At 36.1% G+C, this 17,593-nt stretch overlaps 1 protein-coding gene across 4 annotated transcripts in view; it reads right to left on the bottom strand.

The window, feature by feature from the left end:
• Positions 1-17,593, bottom strand: part of LOC132121681 (cadherin-18-like) — a 214,639-nt gene that overhangs the window by 149,439 nt on the left and 47,607 nt on the right. For 2 of the 4 annotated variants that reach the window (XM_059531352.1, XM_059531353.1), the window contains exons 1-2: positions 12,791-12,858; positions 2,055-2,146 (exon numbers count right to left, since the gene is read on the bottom strand). In XM_059531352.1, the coding sequence (XP_059387335.1) occupies positions 2,055-2,146; positions 12,791-12,830 (132 nt within the window). In that variant the 5' untranslated portion in view covers positions 12,831-12,858. Of the gene's footprint in view, positions 1-2,054; positions 2,147-12,790; positions 12,865-17,593 lie in introns of those variants that run through there. The other 2 variants (XM_059531346.1, XM_059531347.1) reach the window with 2 other exon arrangements.

The raw sequence follows: 17,593 nt of genomic DNA, 5'->3' as shown, positions 1-17,593 counted from the left end.
AAATTAATGAATAATGCTACCATCTGCTGATAGCAATCTAAGATCCTATAAAGTTGATTTCTCCTTACGCCTGTGCTGAGATATACAGAGAAGCAGACCTTTCAAAAGCCATCATGCCTTTCCTAAACGGCCACCGTATTTCACATAAAGGCTTCAGTCACCTTGTAACATAAACAGTCAATGCATGTCTGTCTGTCTGTCTCTCCATCCACTTCCTCCACAATTTGTGGTTCTTTGTCCTTTGAAAAGTTGTTCAAAGACAGCAAGCCATAATCCACAATCTGTTATGTTTCTGCAAGAACAGGCTGGCATTTTTGGTGTTTTTGTAGGTGATTTGAGACTCAAGCAGTTGGTGATATTTACTGTCTGTTGTCTGACAGAAATATAAACATAATCCAAGTAATTATTGGATTGGATAATGTGGGCGACAAGACATTATATATATATATATATATATATATATATATATATATATATATATTATACATATACACGAGGCAATGATATAATGAAGCATATGTGTATACTCAAATATCAAGCCAAAAAAACAACAATCTATATGTATTTATACCAACAATTTAAACTTAAATAGTACTTAACTTATCTGTTTCAAAGTCTCAAATTACTTGGTTTTCCTTGGCTGTTTTAAATACATTTATATAATGACTTGACTGGCAAGTTAGTTCTCAACTTACAAAGATCTAAGACATAATTACCTGTGAAATATGAACTTTGTAGGTCTGAACGAAAGAAAAAATGCAGAGTAAAAAGTCTGACTTTTTTGCCCAAGTCCAAGTACTTGTTTCCAATAAATCCAGAGTACAAATTACTAAAAATAAATAATATTTTTATAATATTACAATTATTTAAGAACATTACGCCCATGTATAGGTCAAATAACAAAACCGTCAGCTTCATTGGGTAAAATATATTTTCAATTCTCAATCGTTTTGTGAATTTTGGGTAACATGCTATAATTTAGTGCTGACAAATGAAATAAAATCCAATAAACACTTGGTATACACAACATTTACTCTAAATTCGAAATTATTAGCCATCCTACTGTCGAGATATCACATTGTCGTCAATAATGAATACAAAAATACTAAATACTAAAGTTGCACTGTTTTGTTTAAAAATGTGTAACTCCTCCATAATACTCTTTTTAGTGCCTAATAATGGATGAGTTATGGTTCAAATTGTTTTTACAATCAAATTAGTATTCTAAATATAACAAATTCAGGCCTGATTAATTGGCTAATCTGAATCTGTCCTCAGACGGACATATTGTACTTCTAGTGCCCATTCAGTTCATAGATGTCTTTATTCAGTATTTTTTCTTAGCTTTTAATAACACTCACAGAGCGTGAGATCTTTAATGTACCTCATATTGTATACTTTAATGACAAATTTCCCAGTGATAAGGAACAATACACCCCTCTATACCCATTTAATCATGTGTTTTTTATGAAAATGAAAAAGTTCAATATTATAATTTTATTTTATAACCACATATTTGTTACTGCAGACAGCTCTCAATCTCATGTTTTCCTTCCCAGTCCTACCTTCAAGGCCTGGCGATTCTTTGCTAATTCATGAAATCGATGCAGGACGAGATAAATAATTCAGCAGCAGGCCACACACTGAGAAATCATGGCAGGTTTGTTTGCATTAAAAGGAGGTGCGCAATACTGTTTGTCCAACTCTGTTGTAGTCACACCTTGTGACACACACACCTCCTATAATATTAAAAAAACACATTGAAATCGCAAGACTGCCTTTCAGACTCTTGAGTGTCACACCAAGACCCCTGTTGTGCTGAAAATAACTATAAAACAATGGAAAAACAACAAAAGCAGGAGGAGAATCCCTATCTGTCAGTTGTCCAGCAGACACATGGGTTTCTTGGCCGTAACCTAGATTTAAAGAACCTGCAGCTGTCTAAGGTAAAAACAAATGCAGACATCTCGGCCAAAATAAATGAAGAGGCATCCTCTGAAGACCTAGAATGACAGCCCACTCCATCCTTACACAGGTAGAATAAAGCTACTCACCTCTGGTTTCAGTCTCCTTGACCTGTTCACAAATCTCAGGTTTAGCTGCAAGAGTTTCTCGACCCGCTGACCAATGGGATCCCTTCTCCAGCCTGCAAAACATAAAAAGTGAGAACTGTTAAGCTTTAAAACCTACTCTTCATTCGTAAAAGCTAAGGTTTCAAGAAAAGGTTTTCACACCGATGTGACAGAAGACCCATTTTGGGATCCCAAGAACCTTCTTCCTCTTCATTATTTTTCTTAGTGTGAACAAAATTTTAATAAATGTAAAAAACCTTTTGTACAATTGAAAGGTTCTACAGATGTTAAAAGGTTATTCATGGAACAATCTTTAACAATAGATTACATTTAATTTAATGTAAAGAGAAATAATGTGGTTTAAAAAGATAAAAATGGAAAAATTAAATGCACATCACGTCTTAAAAATTTTATGTGTAATTTAAATTTAAAAACATTCAGCTATGCATGGAAAATGCATGTGTCACCCGTTTGTCAATAATTCTTTTTAAAATTATAACCCGATACACTTGATTATTTGTTACAAGTTCAATTTGCATCTTATTATAGTCATGTCACATGCATCCGACATAACTATTCATTAGGAACCCAGCGAATCCTCTGGCCTATTATTATCATTATTATTATTGTTGTTGTTCTTGCTCACTGTGTATGAGAATGGTACTTTTGAGAGGATAATCCTGCATAAAAGTCATGCATTTTTCAGCTCTGTATAACATTTCACCTATATAGGTTACTCGCAGCCATATTTGATGGGCGAAGTTCAGTCTAGAAAGTAAACCAATTGACATTGCACAAATTTCCATCTGGCAATGCGCATTTTCATTAGTTTTATTAACGATAAACAATGCTTGTTGCACACATTCATACTGATTTAAGTTTTGAAGTGTCCCGTAACATAACATAGTCCAAACATAGTGAGTATGTCCAGAAACGGAGACCTATCCAATGACACATTTCAGTGTGAAAAAAAAATAGCCTTCTGTTCATTGATTTGACTCTCACACATGACGTCAGCTTGAGTTCCTGGAATATGTTTTGGACGCCGTCGCCCACATGTCTGCTCAGGATAAAACCAACAGTTTTATAAAGATTTCGCAGCACTCATGTGTAATTAGAAACCTGGAGAGCTCTACTGTACAGCATGCACATCAGGATATAATAATGATGTTGAATTTATAATAAAAACAGGAAAAAGTATTAGACTTTATCTGGGTCTTTAAAATGTGCCCTTAAAAGAAAACCCACTGGGGGGAAAGGCATGAAAAATAGTTGCATCCTGTGGTTGAAAAGCTGTCAGCGTAAAATGATTGTGCTGAAAGGTTTTATTATCAAACCTTTAAATGGCTGACAGACATATATGCACCTCAGACAATCTCCAAAAATATGAGTCACCATTAGTTTAAATAAATAAAAGAAAAACTGATCGTATAACATTGAGATGCCCTATCAGATTTGCATTTAACAACTACAAGCAACTAATTTTTGTAAATAAATAGAAAATTAATTCAGAATATTTGCTATTAAAGTATAAATGTAAGTTTAAATTATGAGGAAAAAAACAAAAATAAATTATATTACGCATGCAATATGCTAATCTCAAATTATATCCACCCCCGAAACATGAAAATACAATTACATGCAAAATTGCATTGAATACCAAAAAAATAAATAATAATTATAATAATAGATTGTTAACGGTTACAAAAAAACTAAACTTACACAACAACACTGATCATATCACATTTTATTTATTTAACAGAGTAAACGGTGTAAAAAAAATACAGTTTCATACATACAAAACAATTACATTTCATACAAAATTACAGTTAATTATTAGATAAAGTTGATTCTCCTGTAGATGCCTACTATCACCTCTCTTTAGTTCTGCACTGGAGCTGCAGTCAGGTAAAGGATCCCGTTGGAAAGCTGGCAGTGGATATTAGTCAGTGCTGACAGATGGGAAACGTGTGATTTATGTTAGCGACTGGGAGAAGGCAGGAAAGCAGCTATGATGTGACTGAGATTTCAAAGAGCGGGCATTAATCTGCTTCCCGCTGCCGCGTGGACCATGGAACAAGTTCAAGGTGGAAGGAAAAAGAAGGTAGCAGGAAGTTGCAGAATGACAGGCAAGATGAGGAGGAAAGAAGGATGGATTGAGACACTCGCAGATGGGACCCAACTAACCTCATGTTTCACAATTATGAACTTTTGAAGGCTTTAAAGAAGCACTTCACCCAGAATTACAAAAACGACTCCACAGTGTGAAAGTGAAAATAATTGAGCAAATCCACTAACAGTAGGTCAGTAGCCCATCAAAGGTGATGGGTTCAATTCCCTTGAAAAACAAAAACTGATTGCAACAAACCACGTCTGCCAAATGCATACATGTTAATATAAAATTCTTAATCAAAAAGAAATACAATTTTGGGTGAAAATAAGAAAACTGAAAATACAGAGGCCCTTTATGGTTAATATAGTCAATACGTAATTTACAGATTGTTGGAAATGATGGACTTTGTCAATCTTACATAATCACTTTTTGCTTTTTGTTTTATATGAACCACAGATTGATAATATACAAATTGTTAATTTGTTGTTTTTCTGTTTTGTATTGTAGTTTTGCTTGTTCAAGTTATTGACTGTTTTGGATTCTGTGAAAGCCACAGTAACATTAATATTCAATAATTTATTATAATTAAATTATTTATAAATAATTAGTTTGGCTTCAGCTTTTGCAAAGAGTTCAGACAAAGCCAACACTTGTGAATACTTTAGATGATGCCAGCATTGGTTTGGCGTACAAAGCTGTCAATTTATTTATTGTTATATTAAAATATTATTTTTACATTGTAATCATTACAAGTGGTAAAGCTGCTCTGAAACAATATGTTCTGTGAAAAGCGCTATACAAATAAACTTGAATTTAATCAAATTTAGTTACATTAACATTTGGCAGATGTTTTTATCCAAATTCCATATACTTTGGTTTGATTCCTAGGGAATTTATTAAATGACAATGGCCTTGGACTTACTAGCACCATGCTCCATTATTTGAGCAACATCATTTTTTGCAAGTTGGTTCATTTATTATTTTTTCTTTCTTGTGTAAATAAGGTTAAGTCATAAGACTTCAGAGAAAACTGTCTTAATGAGCAGCAATTTCCTTTAATTGACTGGTTCGCTTAATCGCCACAGCTTCCCTCATGATGAAAGCCAGGTGAGCCCTTTGATGTGTTTTTTTCCCCACTTTCATGGCCTGATGAGCTCGTTAGAGTCGCAGATGTCACTCTGAGATGCGCAAAGGAGTCACAGGAATCTTTTCCCCCTCCTTTTCCATCTTCTCATTTCCAAATATTAGCCCTGCTCGTCTGTCTCTTTAAGAGATATTTATATAGATAAGTTATCGCTCTCATTAGATTAGCCTCTAACAAGCTATAAGCCTTTTCATTTTAGTAAAGTAATTGTTTGAGATACTGTATATTGGATAGCCAATCAAAATATGTAAAGTCTGCTAATGATTGAAATCGCAATGCAGAGGTCATGGTTCGATATCTAGGAAATACACATGTACAAAATGTACTTTAACTCACAGAAAGTCACACTGGATAAAAGCATTAGCCAAATAAATAAATGCAAATTACATTGCAAAGTTAATTCCAAATGACAAAAAAAAAAATGAAATCTAGATCTAAACGGTTGCATTATTTCTTGCATGTGCTTGGATTTATAACCTATGAAGGCATTTTAAACTATGAGTAACAGAGCGATGTAAAGTTTTGAATTTCATTCTGCCCAGGTGCCAATAATAATAGACATGGGAAAATTTACTTAATATAACTTATTAAATTTATGCTCTCTTTCTATCGGACTTCGTATTTAGGAATTATTATTTTTTTCTGTATTTAGTAGTTTATTATTGCTCTCCAATGATACATCAGAATGCAGATGATCATATTCAAACATGGCTCATCCAATCAGAAATTATAGGATCTATTAATTTTACAAACATGCACTTATGTTTGAGCTGCACAATCGCCATTAAAACTGAAGCGCACGGCCCTCATCTCTCACACATCAAGATGGTTCCAGAGGGAGTGTTACCTTGTCGCTTCCCGTTAAGTCACTTCTCCTCTCTCCGCCAAAATGTCTGGAAACACCTAAGTGAGACGTTAAAGTTTGCAATTTGTTATGCAGACAAACCTTGAGGCCAGTATTGACGTGTCGTTCCTTGACACTGATGGATGTAGGTGTCGCCAGGACTGACAAGCAGGTCAAAATTACTTTACATTAGCTTGCATCCCTCCAGTCTCTCAAGGCTAAAACTGCCCATCATAGCAATGTGGTGGGCAACCGGGGAAAGAGAGTGAGGAGGAGTGTCAATGCCTGTTTCAAACCAATTACGGCACAATGGCAGAGCAGAACTGCTGGATTATGGTAATAATGGGCACACAGAAATGCTGGCCTTTGTATTTGTGAAAGTGTGATGACCATAAAGAACCACAGTCTGTGCTCTGGATTAGCGTGATAATTCATGCACCTTCTGGCAAGCACATGATGCTCATGCAGGAAGTGCCAATAAAGACCATTGGAGCACAAGAAATCACAGAAGCAAGTATACAGTGTAACTATATTTATAAAGAAATTTGCTGAAAACATTCTCACTTTTAGGTCATCCAATATGTAGATGAGTTTGTTTCTTCATTGAGAGAAATTTTATATTACATCACTTACTCACCAATAGATCTCTTGACACCAGTCCATGAATTAAGGTCTCCTTAAGCTAAAATGTTGAATGTTTGTCATAAACAAATCCATCAAGATGTTTTTTTTTTCCTTCAAACTGCTGCTTCTTGCTAAAATACGAGTCATCTATCTATAATCAGGAGAGAAATACAGTATGCACAGGGTCAAGCATTTACAAGAGAAAACGGTCTAAAACCGTTTTAATAAAACCTAAATAAATATGCCGGTGGATTTTGTTGCGGGTGGATAGGAGATGGGAGATCCGCTGGAGAAAGCATAATTATTTAGACTCAGATTTTGGCAAGAAGCTACAGTTTAAATTTACTTGACAAGATGTTGATTAATGGGCCGGATTATTGATGTTGTTTCAGCTGTTTGGATTCTCATTATGATGGCCCCAAATCACTGCAGAGGATCTTATGATGATTCTCCAGGGGCCTGTACCATGATGGTATCTGAACAAATTCAGAGTCACAGGATTAGTTTTGAGTTGACAAAACCAAACCTCTCCAATCTGGCTTTGTTGGTACCATTATGCTGTTCATCAACTTTCTTTGTCAACTCAGGCTCTGATCCTGAGTTTGTGGAGCTCGTGCACATGAATTTGTGACATGACTGGCAAACAGCCAATCACGAGCCTTGCAACTCAAAGCAAGTTTGATTTACTTCTCACTAGAGATCCAGCAAGATTCAAAACTAAAGGCTAAAAGTTTTGCTAAAGGTTAAGAGATTGAAGAATATGAAAAATTTAAAGGTCATATGAAACATGAATTATCGTTCTCTATCAGTGCAGTCACAAGTGAAACTTGTTAAGTTAGTTTATACATTTGAAAATATATAGTGATAGAGACTCGAACATGTAAGATCAGTTTTTTGTTTTGTTTGTTTAGCATTAGTGACCTTTAATTTGGAGCAAGATAAATTGGGGGAGTGACTTTGTGTCAGACATGTGTCACTTTTCTCAAATCTGATTGGTCCAACTTCAGTTTGAGATCTCTAACCCAGAACATAACCTGCCCCAGAGCAGGTTAGCCGTGGAGTGTAAGTTACTATGGCAATGAATGCTGCTAAAAGCCAAGCCACTTACATGGTACCTAAAATCCAGGATTGGTGCAAACTTGCCAGAAACTTACCTGGCCAGCCAGCTAATCCAGCTTCATGGTACAGGCCTCTGATCTCTGATGATGAAACCTACTCATCTGCATCTTGAATGGCCCGAGGGTTATTATTTTATTTTTATTATTCTTTTAAGCACTTCCAGGCACTAGTAAAGTAACTACTATAATATGATTAAATATTTTAATTTGTTTTTAATGTTATTTTTTAATATTAAATTCTTATTTAATTAGAATATAACACTTATTTTGAATTGGCATTAATGAAGAAAGATGCTTTTAACAGCCAAACAGAGTATAATCACATCATATACCAAACAGTAACAGCACCTTGTTAGCTAAACCTTGACTACTTTCTATATTAATCTCAATATATGGGTAACAATACTAAATTCTCTGAAATGAGTTCTGAATTTCCATGCGGACAAACGTGTGCATCTCCTAATGTTCACTATACATTACTATATCCAGTGAATACATTAATATCCTGATGGGGAGAATGGGTTTTGAGACCAATAGACTTTGACCTGAGACATAAGTAATTCAGTATAAGGTCAACGAGGCTGCTCCGTTCATTGCATTAAAACAATCAACGGGTACACATTGAATCGTTATTTTGGAGTTCCACTCAAAGTGTTGTTCTCAATGGATAGTCACATTTTTCCATCACATATTATGGTATATTGTTACATCCCCTACCAGAGCCGGCCCTAGACCTTTGGGGGCCCTAAGCAAAATTCGGTTGGAGGCCCCTTTGACCGTTTTAAGTAAGGCCTAGAAAAAAACAATGACTACCTTATAACTATACTGTACATATTATATCTACTATGTTATTTTTACATTTTTTAGTCTATTAAATTATGTTTAAATTATTCTATGTATGCTGTATGTTAATTATCTTTTTTACGCTGCTGGTCCTGAGTAAGTATTTTGTTTTTATGTGGCAACATGAATGACAATAAAAGACCTTGAGTTCTTGAGTTGAGTTCCATGTTTGATGTCTAAAAGGAAAATTATGATACCACTGAGCTGAATGGCAGTGCAGTTCAACGAACACACACTGATGAACTTGCTGAATAAGAAGACTGATAAAGTGATTTTCACTGACCTTCAAAGAAACATTTTTAATTGACACCAGAGTTTAAGAGGCACAAACAACAGCCTATATATAATTTAAATGAAATCGAGCAAATAGAATAACATTTAAATAAAATATTATATATAATAATAAACAGAACATTTAGGCTAAATGTTTGAATTTTTCAAATAAACAAAATTAACAATAACATCTAAAACACCACAAACAAGATTAATAGTAACAATAATAAGAATTAGGTAATATTTCAATAGAACTATTAAAATCCATATTTGTGCAGAATGATGTGCTCAAAGCAACATGGAGTCACAGTGTGCAACGCTGCGCTGCTCAAGTGGGCATTTAAAAGTTCACGGCACAAAGCGAAGAAATGTCGAGTGCACAAATCCTAATGTATATCGGTCCAACAGTTTATTGATCATTTGTTTCTTCACAGTTTTAAATTCCAGTTATTGTGCGTTTGATGCCGATTCAGAGTCCTTGTGATGTGTGTGATCTAACAGGCAGACGGTAGCGAGTCGTTTAAAAACAGCAACAAACATAAAATACAAATACACAAAATAAAGTCATTTTATGCAAATCCACAGCCTTTTATCTAGAGATCAAGCATTATAATGTACAACCCGAATTCCGGAAAAGTTGGGACGTTTTTTAAATTTTAATAAAATGAAAACTAAAGGAATTTCAAATCACATGAGCCAATATTTTATTCACAATAGAACATAGATAACGTAGCAAATGTTTAAACAGAGAAATTTTACACTTTTATCCACTAAATTAGCTCATTTAAAATTTAATGCCTGCTACAGGTCTCAAAAAAGTTGGCACGGGGGCAACAAATGGCTAAAAAAGCAAGCAGTTTTGAAAAGATTCAGCTGGGAGAACATCTAGTGATTAATTAAGTTAATTGATATCAGGTCTGTAACATGATTAGCTATAAAATCTTTGTCTTAGAGAAGCAGAGTCTCTCAGAAGTAAAGATGGGCAGAGGCTCTCCAATCTGTGAAAGATTGCGTACAAAAATTGTGGAAAACTTTAAAAACAATGTTCCTCAACGTCAAATTGCAAAGGCTTTGCAAATCTCATCATCTACAGTGCATAACATCATCAAAAGATTCAGAGAAACTGGAGAAATCTCTGTGCGTAAGGGACAAGGCCATAGACCTTTATTGGATGCCCGTGGTCTTCGGCTCTCAGACGACACTGCATCACTCATCGGCATGATTGTGTCAATGACATTACTAAATGGGCCCAGGAATACTTTCAGAAACCACTGTCGGTAAACACAATCCACCGTGCCATCAGCAGATGCCAACTAAAGCTCTATCATGCAAAAAGGAAGCCATATGTGAACATGGTCCAGAAGCGCCGTCATGTCCTGTGGGCCAAGGCTCATTTAAAATGGACTATTTCAAAGTGGAATAGTGTTTTATGGTCAGACGAGTCCAAATTTGACATTCTTGTTGGAAATCACGGACGCCGTGTCCTCCGGGCTAAAGAGGAGGGAGACCTTCCAGCATGTTATCAGCGTTCATTTCAAAAGCCAGCATCTCTGATGGTATGGGGGTGCATAAGTGCATACGGTATGGGCAGCTTGCATGTTTTGGAAGGCTCTGTGAATGCTGAAAGGTATATAAAGGTTTTAGAGCAACATATGCTTCCCTCCAAACAACGTCTATTTCAGGGAAGGCCTTGTTTATTTCAGCAGGACAATGCAAAACCACATACTGCAGCTATAACAACAGCATGGCTTCGTCGTAGAAGAGTCCGGGTGCTAACCTGGCCTGCCTGCAGTCCAGATCTTTCACCTATAGAGAACATTTGGCGCATCATTAAACGAAAAATACGTCAAAGACGACCACAAACTCTTCAGCAGCTGGAAATCTATATAAGGCAAGAATGGGACCAAATTCCAACAGCAAAACTCCAGCAACTGATAGCCTCAATACCCAGACGTCTTCAAACTGTTTTGAAAAGAAAAGGAGATGCTACACCATGGTAAACATGCCCCGTCCCAACTATTTTGAGACCTGTAGCAGAAATCAAAATTGAAATGAGCTCATTTTGTGCATAAAATTGTAAACTTTCTCAGTTTAAACATTTGCTATGTTATCTATGTTCTATTGTGAATAAAATATTGGTAACACTTTATTTTGATAGTCCACTTTAGACATTCTACTAGCAGTAAGTAACTTTGCAACTACATGTCAACTAGCAGTTAGTAGAGTATTAGTAGACTGTCTGCTTAATATCTTCTAACACTTTCTTTGTCAACTTATTGTCAACTTATACTAAGCTTAAACCTACCCCTAACACTAACCCTAAACCTACCCTAACAGTCTAGTATGAGAGTTAGTAGACATGTAGTTGCAAATTTCTGAGATTTAGTTGATATGTAGTTGACATGTAGTTACAAAGTTACTTATAGTCAGTAGAATACCTAAAGTGGACTATCGAAATAAAGTGTAACCAAAATATTGGCTCATGTGATTTGAAAGTCTTTTAGTTTTCATTTTATTAAAATTTTAAAAACGTCCCAACTTTTCCAGAATTCGGGTTGTAAATATATCATATGATATATTGGAGAGAGTTTTACCGTGCACGAGACGCGCCCTTTTTGAATAACATTTATTAATGGAAAATGATTGACGAGGAAAAACGAGTAAACTTCAATTTAATGATGTAAATAGTAGGCCTGTCGTGATAGTCGATAAATCAATTAAATCGCACTATAAAAAAAATGAGGTCGATAATTTTTATTTAAGAAATGTAAGATGTCACGATGTGTAGTCAGTATGGAGTGCAGCCTGTGGCAGACACACCCTTTCCGATGGCAAAGTTGTCTCGGGAATAAAGAGATAACGACTTCACTTGTCTCCATTGAATCCAATGGGGTCGCTGTGTCCATTTCTTTTACTGTCTATGGTGTCAACGCGCCCAGTGAGTTCACACACACACACACACACACACACACACACACACACACACACACACACACACACACACACACTTAAAACATAACCGACTGTGTTTACGAGAATACTTGCAGAAACAATTATTTTTAGAGTGACTCTAGGGGGCCCTCTTCTGGCTACGGGGCCCTTTGCAATTGCAAGGGTCGCTTAGTGGCTTGGCCGGCTCTGTCCCCTACTGCTGATGACCATATAAGAAAACCACGGTAGCTCAAGGAATCACAGATGCTAATCTATAAGCCCTCTGGGAACAGACAATTATAACAGGGTACAATAATGTGAACCAAACGACCAACAAAACGCCACATGTTACATAAAAACCAATTAACTGCAAAACAGAAACACTCTTTCTGTCTTTATTTGCCTATAATTTCTTTAAAGGAAAATTACATTGTAAATTTTTTAATATGTCCAGTGTGAAACAAATAAATTTACAGCTACAACGGCCAGCAAACTTCAATTTGAATCAAACTGTTTACAAGCACACCTGCCATTCAAAGCCATGCTAAAACACTAATATCACAATCCATCCAGTAACTCCACACAGCAGATAGTAAACCATTAGCTTGTGCAATATGGCGACAGTCGCCAAACTTCATTAAGAGCGCTGAACACTTGGAACTGGAAATTGGTTTATGATATTTATAAAACTTGTCTGAGGTAAACTACATTTTGCATAAAAAGACATGATCTGGAGTTCTTGAGACTTTCATGATTCCATTTCAAACAAATCATCCACTGAAAGCCAAGCTTGGTTGCCTAGTGATACCATAAGAAAAGCTAACTGACCTTTCATACTTGAGATGAATGATGAAATAATTTCCTTCATTTGGCCAGTCCAAGGAAGAAGACCTTTGTGAGGTCCTTCACATTTTGTATGTCTCCCTTATCTAACACACCTGATTCCACACATCAGCTCGTTAGTAGAGACCGCAAGAACTAAAATGGGTGTGTCTGATTAGGGAGACATATAGCTGTGTCCGAACCGAGCGCCAAGCCAACCTCCCGCTCTCTCTCGTGAGGCCAATAAGGAAGTGACTAAAACTGCAGTTCATCGACTGGCCGCTTGAGGCTGGCTGCAAAAGGGAGTCAGTCCCATAAACTCCCCATGTTAAAATGCCCAACTTTACAGCAGGAAAAAACATGTTTACAGGATTTGGGTATAAATAGCTAATTTTGCCCTTCATGACAACTGTGAGGGGGGTGAATTTTTTTTTATAACTCATCCGTTTAAATTATATTAAGACTTAAAGTTCTGCATAATTAAGGGCGTAGCCACTTGAGTGACAGGTGGATTGCCGCTGCTGACACTGCCGTCGTGCTAGGTGGGTGTGGCTTCAGCAACTAGCTCCCGCCTTTTTGCCCATTTTTGATTGTCCGGGAGAGTCGCGCGGTGACGCGCTGCAAAGATGTCGACGGCCCGCTCTACACACTTTAGGCTTCAAAAACACACTTCAGGAGTCCACGGGTGACGTCACGGACACTACGTCCATGTTTTTATACAGTCTATGGTCCGACCCGCTCCCTATCCACTATGTAGTGCACTATATCGAGTGTCAGCTATTTTGTAGTGATGTCCAAATTCTGAGTGAACAACTTAATTCCCTACATCCGTCAACTACTTTTTACCCACAATTCATTCTGATTTCGAGTGTACAACCGATGTACACTTGCTGAAGAACTCTTTCCCACAATCCAATGCGGAGAACCCCGAGCTGGAGGCTCAAATCGAGAGCGAGAGCGGGAAAGAGCGAGTTTGAATGAGAGATGCCGTTTACATCTTTATTATTTCTGCTTTAACTATTATTTCATAAAATTATTTATATAAAAAAATGTCATTTATGCAATAACTTTTTTTGAAATATTTTAGTAATTTACTGAGGTGGCATCGTTGTTAACTTACAGAAATAATGATAATTTGGTATATAATTACTGATCTATATATGATCAGTGTATATAATTAAAAAATATAAAATTAATGGTCGCCTGCTGGTCCTCTACGAATTTTCTCATCTGAGCTCAAAAGGCTACTCAGGACAGTGTCAAGATAATAAAAATAATAAATACATAAAATTATAAACATGTTAATGTCTTCTCGTTGTGTTTTTGGCTGCCAGAATAAAAGGAACAGCACTTTTGTTTCAAAACTAAAGTTTTACCGGATCCCGGCAGACATTCCTTCATAGAAATCAAGAAGACAATTGTGGTTGAATGCAATACGGTGTACAGACTGGACGGAGATGATCATAAATAATGCTCGTGTTTGCGGTGCACACTTCATATCAGGTTAAATAATCTATGCATATGAACTGGTGTGTTGGTTTTATCTAGTAAATCAGCAAGTTTCTGTTTTATAGGTGAATAGTCGCCAACCTTCAGCGCACTAGCTAGTTTAAATGTTAAACAAACATACAGCGATAGATGTGTGTGCCATCCTTTGAATAGTCTCTTAAAATAATACACATGGCTAATCATAGTTAACCCAGCGATAGGTTACATTAGAAAATAAGTCTTGACAAAATTCCCCAAACCACCCAAAAGTAATTCATATGGCCGTATGGCATACAGGTCAGGTAGCCTGCTTCCATCCGCGAGAGTTAATTTACAAAAATAGCTGTCACGGTCCCGCAGAGTCAGTGACTGTAAATATTCGGACAGTTCCTAACCTTCTTCTTCATACATGTTTAATAAATTCCTCCTAAAATGTGCTAGTTTACGCTTGTCAACATTGCCTCCGCGCCTCTTTTTGCCTCCAGCTAAGCCCAGCAAACGCGGAAACGTTGCAATCTTTACAAACTTTTAAGGGGTCTATATGAAACCACATAAAGCTGGCGCAAAGGTATGTATAATTACAATGTGAAGTCATTTTGAGTGATATTGCTATTAATATTTTTTTCTAAAATAAGGTAACATGTAATATAAAAGAACAAAGAACAACAATGTTTTTGCAACCGCTCCAAGTCACATGCGCAGTGTATACATCGCCTTCTGAATCTGTTCACTTATTTGTTCACTCTTTCCTGATGTAGTCCACTCAACTGCCATACACTATATAGGGATTAGTGAATGAGTGAACGAGTGAGTGGACACAGCAATACAAAATGTGCAGGGCAGGGGGGCTTCGATGTCAGGTTTGGGAACCACTGATATAATCACATATATTTATGAGCCTGGACCACAAATCCAGTCCTAAATGTCAATTTTTCGAAATTGAGATTTATACACCAGCTGAAAGCTGAATAATAAGATTTCAATTGATGTACTGTTTATTAGGATCAGACAACATTTGGCCAGGATACAACTATTTAAACATCTGGAATCGGAGGGTGCATAAAATGATAGTGTAATGATAAAACCTTCGTAATTCTCTTTGGGAAGAAGTAGGCGGGAACCGGCGGACAATCAAATGATACTTTAATGATCAAAATGAAGACAAAACAGCGCATCAGCCCCTCACGGACGACTGACGCGCACAAATAAAAATCAAAACACAAAATAAAGTCCAGGCCTGATCCTCTCTCGTCCGTCACTGTCGTCGCTGCGGTTTTATAACCCTCCATCTCCTCCGTGGGACTCGAGACCGGCTAGTGTCGCAGTTGTCGCTCATCTCCAATCACTCCACCAGCCTCGCTCCTGTTCCCACGTCCCTCGGCCCCGCCCCCGCCCCACTCGTTACACTGAGAAAACTGCCTTTTGAAGTTGTCCAAATTAATTCTTAGCAATGCATATTACTAATCAAAAATAATTTTTTTATATATTTACAGTAGGGAATTTACAAAATATCTTCATGGAACATGATCTTTACTTAATATCCTAATGTTTTTTGGCATAAAAGAAAAATTTATAATTTTGACCCTTACAATGTTTTTTTGGCTATGGCTAAAAATATACCCCAGCGACTTAAGACTGGTTTTGTGGTGCATCCATCCATCTTCTGTAGGCATATTTTTTTATTTTAAAGCTGCTAATTTTTTTAATTCATTTATATTTAAACAAATCAGTTTTGCTCATGTGACCACCACATCTCAATGTGTTGAAATGTGCACAAACCACTAGGCCACAGCCCCAACACTGCTAATCTAAATCTTACCATATAAACATTTTTAATCTCAGAGTCTGAAAGCGAATCTGTTCTTGACTTCTCGAGTGATACGTTTTGGGTTTCAGAAGGTTTGCAGTTCAAACAGCCTGACTGAATTTAATCTGTGACTGTTCATGCTTAAATGCGTTAAAGATGGCTTTCCATTAGCAAATGGGAAAACCTATCCATTCTCTCTCAAACACCCATTTTTCTCTTTGCGTCCCACTTTCACCTTTACCTTTTGTTCGCTTAAATAGTGGTGTCACCATCAGGAATCAGTTGAGGTGATTAATAACTCTATAACTTAAATTCAACATGCATGAAATGACACGCTCACCTTGGCTTCACCCACAAACTGGAGAATGATTGCAAAGTGTCTGCTAATTGAATGTTGGAGGTGAGCGAAAGAAAGACTGAAAGATAGACAGACAGAGAGAGAGAGAAAGCCGTCAGCCTGTCAATGCAGACAACACTCACAGAGCTGAGCGGCTCTTGTGTTGGCGGAAGGGTGAATGCGGCAAACTGAACACGAGCGCGAGGGAGGCAATGTACACATTCTGTATTAACTGAGAAGACACTTGTTTAATTATGGGCCACTGCGCCGTTTATTTGCCACACAAAGGATTCACAGTTGACCCTCAGATTGCTGCAGACTGACTCTGTTACATTCCAATGATTCAGGGGCAGAAAAACATAGTAGGTTCATTGATTTTTATGCAGCTCTATTATATAAGGCTCCTGACATGCCTGTACTGCTTTTCACAGACAAAGTGCTACTGCTGAATCTCAGAATGAGCTCAGGAGGTTCCAGACTGGGAAACTGGACACTGATTGGTCAGATGCATGTCTGTATATCATCTCCTACAGAAATCCTTTATGTAAAATTTCATTTAAATAATTAAATACAAGAAGAAGAGAAAAATGCATTACATTTTAAGTAATATATATTTAAATATCAATGTTCTAGATATTTAATAAAAAAAAAAATATATATATATATATATATATATATTAGTCCTATTTTTGTTATTAATACATAACATCCTTTTTAAGTCTTTTTAATCTTTAAAGTCAACATAAAATTAATGACTGCCTATTCTACTATCATAATATGGCATTTTCTTGTGATTCAACAAGTAAAAAAAAAAGGTTACTAATAATAATAATAATAATAATAATAATAATAATAATAATAATAATAATAATAATAATAATAATAATAATAATAATAAAGGTCATGCAACATATACCATTCAAAAGTTTGAGTTGGTAAGATGTTTTTGAACAGTCTTATTTTGTAAAAAAATTAAATAAAAATAAAAAGAGAGAGAGAGAGTGAGAGAAAATACAGTAAAACACTAATGGTGTAATATTTCATAATGTAATTTCCTCTGATGGCAAAGCTATTTATTTATTGATTTTATTAAGGTTTTTTTTGTCTAATATGCTGATCAAGCATATATTATTAATATCAATGTTCAAAAAATGTTGTGCTGCTTAATAGTTTTTGT

The sequence above is a fragment of the Carassius carassius genome, chromosome 39 (genome assembly GCF_963082965.1).
Source record: "Carassius carassius chromosome 39, fCarCar2.1, whole genome shotgun sequence".
In the NCBI taxonomy this organism is placed as follows: Eukaryota; Metazoa; Chordata; class Actinopteri; order Cypriniformes; family Cyprinidae; genus Carassius; species Carassius carassius.
The sequence above is the reverse complement of the archived record's forward strand: the minus strand, read 5'-3'. Positions and strand labels throughout refer to the sequence as shown.